General features: G+C 38.2%; 1 protein-coding gene across 6 annotated transcripts in view; it reads right to left on the minus strand.

Annotated features, from left to right (window-relative positions):
* LOC116844485 (cytosolic purine 5'-nucleotidase) overlaps positions 1-13,562 on the minus strand; it is a 31,197-nt gene that overhangs the window by 3,017 nt on the left and 14,618 nt on the right. For 5 of the 6 annotated variants that reach the window (XM_032816035.1, XM_032816040.1, XM_032816034.1 and 2 more), the window contains 3 exons: positions 928-1,001; positions 630-843; positions 111-534 (listed from right to left, as the gene is read on the minus strand). In XM_032816035.1, the coding sequence (XP_032671926.1) occupies positions 111-534; positions 630-843; positions 928-1,001 (712 nt within the window). Of the gene's footprint in view, positions 1-110; positions 535-629; positions 844-927; positions 1,002-2,308; positions 2,531-4,343; positions 4,671-13,562 lie in introns of those variants that run through there. The other variant, XM_032816038.1, reaches the window with a different exon arrangement.

Genomic DNA, 13,562 nt, shown 5'->3' on the forward strand with positions numbered 1-13,562 from the left:
AAATGCCGCTCTACTCGTAAATCGCTCATCCTCATGACTAACATAGTTAACTAATTTTCTCGAGGTAGGCAATTTTAAGTATAGCAGTAGCAAAAGAGAAAAAAACGTACCCGTGCGCCATGTGGAAAATCGAACAAGTAAGTCATAATTTTGTCCGTGAAAACGTAATCACTGTTAGTTAACAGAAACACCCTCGCTCCGCTCTCTCGGATTCTCGTAAGGAACATAGGCAATCTCTCGTCCTTCTTCACGTATTCGTCCAAGTTCTCGATAGTTTTCGTTTTCAGATCACCGTGAAGGTGGATCCAGTCTACCGCGCTCCTAACGTCTTGAAATATACTCCTGAAGCTCATGGTGAGCTCACCTTCTTTCACTCCGGTCTTCTCTCTAGTGTACTGCGGCGAGTTTGTGAAAAAATCTATCAGACACGCCAGCAGGTACGTTTCCGGCAGGTTGAACAAGGTGTTGAGCACGTAAACTCTAGATTCATCTAATTGTAGAAACTTATTAGGATAAAGCTCGTAAACCTGAGAGCTGAAATGAAACGAAACAATTAGCCGCGACTGCACAAGCGATATAAATGAGTGCGAGCTCGTGTACGGAGCTAATATACTACATCTTTGTCTTACTGTTTCAAGAACTCGAAACCATGAACGCAAACCAAGATGTTCCCATACGCATCTACTTTCAAGAGATTTCCGTACAACGTATCGAACCACAGCCCACGGACGGGAAAACTTGGATCATATTCGAAGGCCTTGATCTCCTGCGGGTATCCTAAAGATACTAGACGATCCTTGAGCAGTGTAAAGCCTAACTGTTCGTACTGCGGCGACTTGTATTCTGGAACATTAAGTGAAGCTTCATATTCTTATCCGACCGTGTCATCTCCGCACCAGAGATGTGCGTTTATCGGGAAATAATTACCCGCCAACGTGTAATCCATGTCGAAGCCATAGAACTTGATGTTCTCCAAGTGAAGACTCCGATTGACGAAGATTCTGCAATGCAAAAAGAGAGTCGGTTACAGTCGAGGAACATCGCATCGATTATCGTAGAACTGTCGTATCGGTATATGAAAGATTCGCAGATAAATAATTTACAATATCGGGTCTTTTGGCTAAACCGTGCGTTGCTGCTCGAAGAGCGCACCCTGAAAAAATAAATACTTGAAAATTTATATCTGTAGGATATATAAGTTTATTTCTATGTGAATAAACTTCATGTCCCACAAATAAATGTTCAAGTATCCCAGATAGCACAGAGAACTCAAAAAGAATTCAGTCGCATGTCACCAATTCTGAGTTCATTTTTAGATGCCAAGAGAATTCTTTTCAAACTAAACTCTAAAGGATTCTTCTTGCATCTGAAAATGAACTCAGAATTAGTGACATACGACTGAATTCTTTTTGAATTCTCTATGCTACCCGGGATGTTTGATGCACATTTCGTCGCGCTATTCAACAATATGCACTGAGAGAGAAATATAGTTGCTTTTGGCGTCAACTATACGCTTTTGTGATTTTAATCACAAAAATAGTTAGAAGAACCATTGTTTTAGTAAGTATTATTAGAAACCGGGAAAAAAAGTTCAGACAAAAGCCAGATATGGATTTTGTCAACATCTGATCAGATATAATCAGATATAACGTTATATATGATTCAGATCTTCAAAATCCATATCTGGCTTTTATCTGAACTTTTTCTCCCCGGGAAGATGGTTCTTCCAACTATTTTTCTGGTTAAAACCACAAAAAAGTATAGTTGACGTCGAAAGCAACTATCTTTTTCTCTCAGTGTGAATATTCAAGGCAGAAAGTGCGTCTCTGCTTATGTGCACATTTTTTATTCGACGTGTCAAAGACGAATCGTGCCAATATTGTATGCCCGTTGCTGTTGGAGTAATAAACCCTTGCTCTTTCTCTCACGGTGGAAAACTACACGCGCACTGAGAGAAAAATATAGTTTTGGCGTCAATTATACTCTTTTGTGATTTTAACCACAAAAATAATGAGAAAAACCATTGTTTTAGTAACTGTTATTAGAAAGATGGTTCTTCCGATTATTTTTCTGGTTAAAAATCACAAAAAAGTATAGTTGACGCCGAAAGCAGCTATATTTTCCTCTCAGTATCGATTACATATGCACGACGACGGCAATTCTACAACGTTAATTAATAACGTTATTAATCGCGTTTGAATCAATTATCGCGAGACACTAAGGAGGTCACGAAAGGCAAAGAAAGGCTTGGAGATTCGCCCCGCGGATTCAAGTTATGGTTATCCGTCCAGGACGGAGGATGACTTACTCATTTTGGACGCACCGTCGCGAGCTCGCCAGATTGGCGAAAGTCGCGAAATTCGCGATTGACAAGGCGTCGTCGTCGTACGCGTCCTTCAGCCACATTTTGGTGAAGCATCAACGAATCATCGATCTGCGCTTTTCCTATCGGCCGGCGCGATACGGACACCATGCGACGGAATCGCCAGAGAAATCGATTGTGCAGGAGCTCTCGGCGCGAGGGTCAATTCTACGACGACCGGAAGAAATTCGACATTATCGCCTGGTGTCGTCGCGAAACACCCACGCATGCACGCACACAAACACACAGACACAAATATATATGTATATGTGCAAAAAACGTACACAATCGACAATATTTATCAAAGAAGTTATCCCGAGATAAATCCCGTGTGCATTAAGTCATTGATATCGATATCTCGCTAGTAAATGCAGTGTACTAGTCACCAGTCTGAATTTTACGGCCGATGCTTATCTTACAATTAAATAAATTACTGACGCGATTATTTCCCGAATCGCGCGAGCAATCTGCAAAACGCTCGCGACTCGCGCCAATGTTTCCCGCTGTCCGTTCAAAATTCGCGTCTTTTCTCAGAGGAGATTGTTACACGGAAAGAAAAGTCTTTCAGTTCGTGTAACTGAATGTAGACCAAACGAAAATTTGCTAGTGAAAAATAATATTTTCGTTACTATATGATCGAAAATATTCATTTGAATCTATTAAAATTTGGTTGAGGTAACTTAGAGCGATTGGCTGGGCAGAAACCTCCTGCAGGAATTGCATCTACACTGAGAAAAAAATTTACTAAATTTCAAAAAACGTTTGAATACAACTGTGTGAACATATTTGTTTAAATTAAATAATTATTTTCTAAAATTAAATAAAGAAGTTTTAAATATAAATTTCTTTCTTTGATTTCAGAAAATAATCAATTTAAACAGAGGGTGATTTGAGAGCTTAGGAAAAAGCGAAGAGGAAAGATTAGAGGGACGATAGTTTAGATAATGAGAAAGGAAGGATTACAACAAAGCTGTGGAAGGAAAAGGAAAGGAGAAAGAACAAGTAAAAAGAATATAAGATGATACGAAAAAGGAAAAGGAAAGGGAAGGAAAAGGCAAAGATAGGAAGCTGGAAATAAGAATTAAATAAAGCATTAGGTAAAAATAAGAATAGGTAATAGTATTAAATAAGAGAAGGGTGATGGATACCAAAAGATGTGCAATGTATAATATTAGGTACCAAGTAAAAAGCGAAAATGTAAAAATGTAAAAAGAAAATGCAATATTAAAGGTACAATGTATGTATATAGAGTATAAAATTGTGTAATAGTGTAAAGCTTAAGAGATAAAACCAAAGGCATAAGAGTTTAAGTCAAATTATAGGATAAGTTAAATATGTAGGACATGAGGCGAATGTAAGGAGAACGATGAGGAGTAGGTGTGTGGATGAGTGTGAATGAGGTAGATGAAATGTAAGCCAAGTCTCCTCCTGGCATTGTAAGCTGAAGTAATAAAGTATTATTACACTTAATTTAAACAAATACGTTCACAGTTGTATCCAAACAAACGTTTTTTGAAATTTAGTAAATTCTTTTCTCAGCATAATCGAGTTCTTGTCTGGTCCACAAAGTAAGAGAGAATTCAGTTACATCAACCACAGTTTCTGCAAGTCCTACAAACAAACGCGGACGATTTAAACTGCCGCCAGCGGCGTGCGCGAGTCTGATTTTCCCAGAGATCGTCAACGGTATTATTACACTTAATTTAAACAAATATATTCACAGTTGTATCCAAACAAACGTTCTTTGAAATTTAGCAAACTCTTTTCTCAGCGTAATCGAGCTCTTGTCTGGTCCACAAAGAGAGAATTCAGTTACACCAAGCACGGAACTGTTTTTGCAAGTCCTACAAACGAACGCGGACGATTTAAACTGCCGCCAGCGGCGTGCGCCGTCTGACTTTCCCAGAGAACGTCCACGGGCGGCGCGCGGGCGATATTTTCGCGCGTCGAGATCCGTGCGAGATCGCCCAAGTTTTCCCACCGTTACTGCGGCCACCACGGCTCACGAGGACAGCCGATTATCACCAGTCTCGTTTGTTCGGCCGATCAATCACCAGCGGGACGGGGATTCGCGCTTTCAGCGCGCGATCTGCGGTTCAATTGGCGCGGATGCGCGTTCTCCTCGGGAGAATGATGATAGCGCGGACGAAGGTTGCGAGGCGAGTCCGCGTGAAAGGCGTCGGAAAAACAACGATGCTATCCGCTCAATGACGAGACGTCAACTGGTCTGTGCGGAGCCGCCGGGCCGATTAATACGATTGGAGCTAATTCGCCGTCTTCCGGACACAAACCTCCTCGTTTGGCGCGACCGCGTGCACGACTGCGATGCGCGCGCTCCGCCGAGGGGGTCCCCGCGTATGTCTATACCTCTTCTCCTCGGCCCCGGAGGTGTGCGTGGGTGTGCACGTTATTGCATTGTATCGCATTGTGCCGCTATCGTGCACGCCGATAATCGTCCCGGCATCGCCGAGGTGGCGAAATACGCCTGTGATATTTTGTATTTTATTCTCGAATCCACACGCGGAGAAAAATTATTTTGCTCTTTTAACAAAATCGTCGTTGCTACAAGGAGAAAAATAATTCTGCTCTTTTAGCAAAATCGTTACTAAATAATAGTGAGATTTGAAACGGCACATAAGGAGCAAGCACGGATGTCTTAGTGCTATTGAATACTAATATTACTTTTTAATATTAATATGGTTGTGGGAGGATAAAATTGTCCAGTATGTTAAACGCACGTATCGAAATTTTTTCTTCGATTATCGTACGCGGAGAATCAACCTTCCATACTTAGACCGATCCTTGAGTCCCAATTTTTATATATATATTTTTTTATTAAAATCCCAAACCCCATTAAACCGATGACTCAAATAGATTCATTATATATCCTCCCACAATCATATTAATATTAAAAAGTAATATTAGTATTTAATAGCACTAAGACATCCGTGTTTGCTCCTTATGTGCCGTTTCAAATCTCACTGTTAGTTAATCTATTCGAGGAGCTTTCTATTATTTCGTTGCTAAATAGGCAAAAGCATTCGACCATATTTTGACCAAAATACAGAGAGAAACATCATGTATTTATAATATTTCTAATCAGAAAAAACGTCTGCAGGGAACTACAGAATATAGAGCTACAAATATACAATATATTTTTAGAAAAGAAATTGAAATAAAAATTGAATAAGTTATTTCAATATCGTTATTACTACATATTCGTAATGATATCAAGAAAATTTAGTTGACGTAACTAATTTTACAAATTATTCGTTATCAGAGCAGAAGTAGTTTCGTTGCCAGGATAGAAAAAATTTGTTGAGTGTATTTGTCCTAAAAATCACGTTAACTTGCTATTGACGCAAAATAATGTATCCTTAGCAAACTTATTTGCTATCGGAGCAAACCTGCAACTGCTTATATAAATCCATCATGGTTCTTATAGCAAAATAATTTGTAGATTTAGCAAATTATATCCAGCAAATAGTGACTAATATTCTTAGCAAATCTTTTTGCTGTCCATATAATAACGAAAAAATTTTGCTAGACCATCAGAAAACTTGCTGGGCCAGCAAATTATTTTTCTCCGTATACTGCATATTCGTAGTGACATCAAAGAAATTTAGTTGACGTAACTAATTTTATAAATTATTCGTTATCAGAGCAGAAGTAGTTTCGTTGCCAGGATAGAAAAAAATTTGTTGAGTGTATTTGTCCTAAGAATCACGTTAACTTGCTATTGACACAAAATAATGTATCCTTAGCAAACTTATTTGCTATCGGAGCAAACCTGCAACTGCTTATATAAATCCATCATGCTTCTTATAGCAAAATAATTTGTAGATTTAGCAAATTACATTCAGCAAATAGTGACTAATACTCTTAGCAAATCTTTTTGCTGTCCATATCGTCTCGATGATTCATGAACATTTGCTGATTTTTAGTGAAAATTGCCTTCCCAATAATCCTGTCTCGCGTCTCACTGATCGGCGCAAGTGAGTCTTCACCGCAAAATTTGTAATATACGAATTCATTATATGTCGCACCAGATCTAATATTCTGCCCCTTGCGTGCGGCGACACTGTCTGTGTCTGTAAGAAGCGCATGCTGTGAGAGAGGAAATGTTTAAGAAGATATTTATTTTGCTGAGTAGTAATAATATATTTACACAGCAAAGAGAAAGATATACTAACTTTTTAGATAAATTTTTTAGTAGTAGCGCATTAATTAGTTAATAGCGTACACAAATAGTATTATGCTTGTCGCATCGCCCTAATTCGCATCGCATCTTCGTGCGATGGTAATGTCTATGGTTACTGACTCATTCACTGACTCAGTCACTTTAGTATCCACTATATCGATGTAGTTGCACGTGATCTGGTGACTTGGCAACCAGAAATTGGTTGATTGGTGTGACATTTGTCATGAATTTTGTCGAGACATCGTCGGGACAATCTTGTCTTTTCATGAAAGCAATTATTCTACTTAAGTAAGAGAGATTAGATTCAGATTTAAATAAACATGTAATTTTTTAGTACTCGACAAATCTTTATTTGTCGAAAAAGAAATAAAACTTTTTTTCTTTGATTTTAAAAAATAATTGCTTAATTTAAACAAATATGTGTGTTCACAGTTGTATCCAAACAAACGTTTTTTAAAATTTAGTACATTTTTTTCCATTAAATTTTTTATTTCCGAGACATTTTTGCTCTCAGTGCATCAATAGCGGGAATAATCGCTACTAACTGATTTTCTAAATCAGATTTTATTGATTACAGTATTATAATTAAGCCACTGGTAAGTATAGCATTTCCGTGAAGAATATACTGATTGTGCTTTAGGGGACGGTTCATTCAAATTACACACTCGCCATATTGTGTCAATGGGATGTGTACGGTGTCAACCGACTTAGCAGGACCGCGACCTTGGATCTATTGGACCCAAATAGGTCCCCGTGCCAAAGTCGTTCGACGGACGAGAACCCTTCCCTCGTTTGATCCCGAAGAGAGATTCACGGAAAAAAATAATTTGCTGCAGCAGCAAACTAACTTGCTACATATGGACAGTTAAATATAATTCTGTTAATTACTTTTTCTTTGCTGCAAGAACCTATTTTCTTGCTATGATAACAAGGAGATCTGCTCTTACAACAAGAAAAGTAGCTAAAGTGCCAAATTTGCTGTGGAATTGAACATAATTTACTGTTTTAGCTACTTTTTTTTGCAGCAGCAGATTTTCTTGTTATCATAGCAAGGAAATTGGTTTCTACAGCAAAGAAAAAGTGGCTAATACAGCAAATTATGTTTTCCATGTGTGGCAGATCTTTTTTTTCGTGTTCAACAACGTACCGTTTCATGGAAACCCGCGAATTTCACAAATGCCGCGACAAATCGCGCGAGCAAAATGGATCCGCTTTCAGCGATTTAAGGCCTTTGCACGTCGAAAAGTCTTAACCGTAATTCCGTAAATTTGTAAACGCATACAATCAGATAGAGCAACGCAAGTGGAAATTCATATACAGCCTTACGGTTATCAATTTTCACTTGCGTTGCTTTATCTGATTGTGTGTGTTGGAAACTTACGGAATTACGATTACGGCTAAGACTTTCTGACGTGCAGAGGCCTTTAGCAGATTACGATTCGATGAAATTTCAATGGGGAACGTTCGCTGAATCGTTATCATCGTCGCGCGCAACTTGAGATAAAACGCAAGACACAAAAGGTTGTTTTGTATTTTTCTTCTCTTTTAATTATCGGCGTTATCGAGGCGCGAAAAGGTAAAGCGCGAGGATCAAAGAGCGCCGTAGATATGAGATCCCGAAATGTAAGAGCTCTCGCCTCGATGAAATACCCGATCTCGTCACAACGGCTGACATTACGCGCGCTCACGGCGGCGAGTAATTAACGGCACGTAATTGAGCGCCGAGCATTGTCGGCGATAGCTCGCGCGTGAGCGAGATTTAATCGATATTAATTTGACTTACGCCGTTAACCGCGCCGAGCCGCAGCTTAATGCACCGTGCGCGGCGGTCTCTTGAATTGCTCGTCGTTGCTTCTCAAACTTATCGCGTGACCGACTACGACGGCCAGCGCGATCGATTTGCACTTGCGTCAGAAGTTATTTACATATTTCCAATTTGTGTCTTGCGGGGCGAAACACCTCGTTAACGACACCGCGTCGTCGCAATATCGGAGATCGTGTCACCCCGAAAATTCGCGTGATTTTGCTGACGCTCGGCTGTCTTTTTTTTCTGTTTATCTCCTCATGGAGGGTGAGCCTTATTGATACGCGCGATTTCGTCTCGACAAGATCCGGTGCGTCTCTGCGGGAAAATCCCCCGAATTTCCGCGAGTCGAAAATGAACGACGAGGAGAAAATGCGAGAATTCGCGGCAACACCCGGCAGTGCCTGGATATGCGCGTGAGAACTTGGCCGTGTTTGATCTAATATTAGACCTCCTCAAATCGTCCTTTCGATCCCACGTTATAAGCCTATGTAACGAGTGAACTTTGAGGCTTACGTGTGTACATTATACAGGCGCAGGGAGTCGCGTGGAAACGCGGAGTCTCCCTCCGTTCGACGACTGAACAAGCCACGGCGATTGAGGATTGTATTTGTATGACTTTGTTGCCAGTGTTCAAGTGCTAAATATACGTATCGCGCCGCGAGTCTTTGACCCGTATTCCCGGCGTGTGTTTGACGCTAAACGCGACTGTTTACGTCGAATATACGCGTACGCCGTGCTACGTGTTATCTTGGCAGAATTCAAAATGACGGTCGCATTCACCAACTAACGAATTGCATGCGACGGATTGCTCTCGCGTGAAAAGTCACACATATTAAGCGGAAACATCCGAAATTGAAGACGCCATCGAATTCCGAAGAAATCTTGTTGACATGATCTTCACCGGAATTTTCTGACACGTTCATATCTCATCTGACATTTTCTTTTTCAAAATAACTATAATGAGAGCCAAAACTAGATGGCCATGTTAAATAAATAAATTAACAATATCGGATCAATGCGGCTCTTACTCGACTTGTATTCAAATGTGTATGCAAGCAAATAATTTTGTTGGTAATTTTTAATACACTGAGAAAAAAATAGTTGAAAATTTATTTTTGGAGTATAAAGTTTATTTTTGCGAAATAGTGAAGTTCACTTCTGCAAAATAAAATTTATTTCTATGAATAAACTTTATATCCCACAAATCAATTTTTAAATATTTTTCCCTCAGTCTACTGAAGAAGGTTCCAATATGTTATATTGGTCATATTTTTTATCCGATATTGCTAATTTATTTATCTAACACAACCAACTAGTTTTGGCTCTCAAAGACCTAACCATACATGGAAAAAAATACTGCATATTTGCAGTGACATCAAAAAAATTTAGTTGACATAACTAATTTTTACAAGTTATTCGTTATCAAAGCAGAAGTAGTTTCGTTGCCAGGATAGAAAAAATTTGCTGACTGTATTTGTTCTAAGAATTATTTGCTATCGGAGCAAAACTGCAACTATTTATATAAATCCATCATAATTCTTAGCAAAATAATTTGTAGATTCAGCAAATTATATCCAGCAAATAGTGATTAGTACTCTTAGCAAATCTTTTTGCTATCCATATAATAACGAAAAGATTTTGCTAGACTAGCAGAAAATTTGTTGGAACAGCAAATTATATTTTTCTCCGTGCAGGATAGAAAAAATTTGTTGAGTGTATTTATCCCAAGAATCACGTTAATTTGTTATTAATGCAAAATAATGTATCCTTAGCAAATTTATTTGCTATCGGAGCAACTGCTTATATAAATACATCATGGTTCTTATAGCAAAATAATTTGTAGATTCAGCAAATTATAATATATCCAGCAAATAGTGATTAGTACTCTTTTTTCTTTCCATATAATAACGAAAAGATTTTGCTAAATCAGCAGAAAATTTGCTGGGCCAGCAAATTATTTTTCTCCGTGTAGTTATTTTAGATTTTATTCTCTTTACTTTTATATTTCTTTCCGTGCTTTACTTTTATATTTCTTTCCGCGTAATAACCGGAATTGATAACTACACTGAGAAAAAAATTTACTAAATTTCTAAAAACGTTTGTTTGGATAGTACTGTGAAGATATTTGTTGAAATTAAGTAATTATTTTCTAAAATTAAATAAAGAATTTTAAATATAAATTTGTTTCTTTAATTTTAGAAAATAATTACTGAATTTAAACAAATATCTTCACAGTACTATCCAAACAAACGTTTTTTGAAATTCAGTAAATTTTTTCTCAGTGTAGTCCGGCGCTCTTGAGCCGGAAGAGACACTTTTTCTAAAGGATCTATGCGGACTCATATCAAGATATGTGTGTGTGTGTGTGTGTGTGTGTGTGTGTGCAAGATCCTGCGCGTAATCTCGAGAGACAACTTAATTGTTCCAGAGCGAGCTTCTTGGACGCGTTATCTCGCTCGACCGACTCTTAGTTAAGTCGGTCAAGCGCCGCACGAGAGCGGAGATGCGTGCCATCGTGTGAGTCGCGCACAACCGTTTGCACTTTCACCGATTATTTATTCACTACGTCTACGTCGCTGTTAACACGTCCGCCACCGTCGCTCAGCCGGAAAACCGTCCAGCGCTATGACCTACGTTACATTTTTAATGGTCTGTTTCTTTCTCTCTCCCTCTCTCTTTTTTTTTTCATTCGATAAAACATGCGACAGAGTAATCAATTACTTTTTTAATTAACTATCGTGTTGGCGATTAATGATGCTTAACATTATATGTCTCATGTATTTCTTTTTTTAATTTTATTATTTTTTGTTGTATACATTTGGGCGTTTTTTATATACCTGGCGTTAGTTTTTTACTTTTGTAATAATAATTGACGATTAATATGAGCCAATTCAATTAGAGACCGATTGACAGTTGAATCTGGCGAATTTATGCTGCAATTCTAAGCAAATATACGACTAAATCATAAAATCGTAGCTTATGAAAAAAACAAAAAAAAATTGTAGATATTTACGAGTTATCATATGACATACGGTCCGCATAGAATTGCAGATCTATTCATAAGTTCTTACGAGTCTTACGAACGCAAGTTTTACGATTTTGTCTAGAATTGCAATATTAATTAAAAGTCGTTCAACTGACGACTGATATAAGCAAATTTCATCGAAGATCGTTCGATGACGATTGATATAATCACACACTACTTCTCTCAACGCGAATCCTACTTAACGTTTCTTAATCATCGACATTTTTCACGATATGCCACAATACTCATACACTGAAGGAAAAATTACCTTAAAATCAACAAATATTTTTTGGGTGCCATTAACATGTTTACTTAAATCTAAATTCTCTCTATTTAAATAAATATGTTAATGGCACCCATCAGAGAAATGTTTGTTGATTTTAAGGTAATTTCTCCCTCAGTGTATGAATATTATTCACAGAACCAATCGTAATCATGAGCGGTCGAACACTCTTCGATGGAATCGCTCGGAATTTGCTCATATCAATCGTCAATTAAGACCTATAATCAAATTTGCCAAGTTCAATGGTTAACTGAATAACTGAGCCGCCTTAAATTCGCCAAGTTCAATTGTCAGCTGAACGATCTTCGATTCATTTCGCTTCAAACGTTAATCGAATTCTTCATTGATCGAATTCGTTGAAATCAGTCGTCAATGAAACATCTCGGATTGATTCTGCTCGAATCAGTCGAATTGAAAGATATCGGCTCAGGTCGATTATTAAAATTTTTGATCGACATTCTTATGACTTCGATTCGCGATTTTGTGCACGCAGAAACGCGTTACTGAACAAACAGTTTATAGCGCGTATGTGGCGCGACGCGTTCTCTTTTCTTCCTTTTTCCTTGCTCTGCAACGTTGCAGGTGCAGAAATTACCGAGACACGCGCCTCGTTTCGTCACTCGTATTTCAGTTCTCCAAAACGAAGTCGTTACACGGATATGAATGGATTACTATGTAGTATTGCGACGCGGGGACTCGTACGCCGCTCGTCGAGCTGCCAGAACTTTCTGCCAGGCTCGAAATAAGTCGCGCCAGTTGCGTAAGCGACTCGTCGTTACCCGGTAGATTCGTCATTCAAGGATGAAGGAAGATAAGTACGGAGGATCACGGCTGCACGGACGAGGAAGAAGCTTCCCAACGCGAACAATCGCGCATGGAGACTCGCGACTTTCTTACCCCGGAAAAGTCTTCAGCTATTTTAGCGTCCGAGATCGACGTGACTTTGTCACAACGACGTATTTTTAGGCACTTGCAGCGCACTCTCGTTTGCATCACACCACCACCGGTCGTCGTCATCGTCATTGTCGTCGTCGTTGTCGTCGTTCCTCGTCCGTTATCTGCTTTATGAGGAAACTTGTTTGCGCCGCTCGTCGTCGGAAATTTTTCGTCATTTTATCGCGGCTTACTTAAACGCGACTTGACCGATCCATTCTTCGGTTCAGTTTTATTTTACGATGAACGCGCGATACCACGACGAAAAAAATATAGATGCGCGCATCATTATCACCGTCGTAGATAATTTCCTGTTTCCCTCGCGAGGCACTCCGCACGCACTGATTAATCCCCTCGATGTGTACATTAATTAATCTCTTTTCTAATTTTCCAAGTATACATATACACTGAGAAAAAAATTTACTAAATTTCAAAAAATGTTTGTTTGGATAGTAAGTAGAGATGTGCGAACTATTCGAATTCAAATCGAATCAAGTAAAATTCGATTCAATTCAAATTCGAATCCTTATGATTCGAATCCGAATAATTCGAAAATTTTGAGTGGAAAAGATTTGAATACACTGAGGGAAAAATTACCTTAAAATCAACAAATATTTCTTTGATAGGTGCCATTAACATATTTATTTAAATCTAAATTCTCTTTATTTAAACCAAATATTGTTTATTTAAATCAGGTAAATATCAGGTAACATTTAAATAAAGAGAATTTAGATTTAAGTAAATGTTAATGGCACCCAACGAAAAATTATTAAAGATATCTACACGAAAAAAAAAGATTTGCTAATATATGGACAACTGAAATTATTAACTGTAGGAGCAAATTTTCTTTCATAGCAAAGTTATTTAGTGATAGTTTGTGATAGCTAAAAGATTTACTAATATATATATATATATATATATATATATATATATATATATATATATATATAT

Source organism: Odontomachus brunneus, unplaced genomic scaffold (genome assembly GCF_010583005.1).
Source record: "Odontomachus brunneus isolate Ranch 3 - 2012 unplaced genomic scaffold, Obru_v1 Obru_scaffold_042, whole genome shotgun sequence".
In the NCBI taxonomy this organism is placed as follows: Eukaryota; Metazoa; Arthropoda; class Insecta; order Hymenoptera; family Formicidae; genus Odontomachus; species Odontomachus brunneus.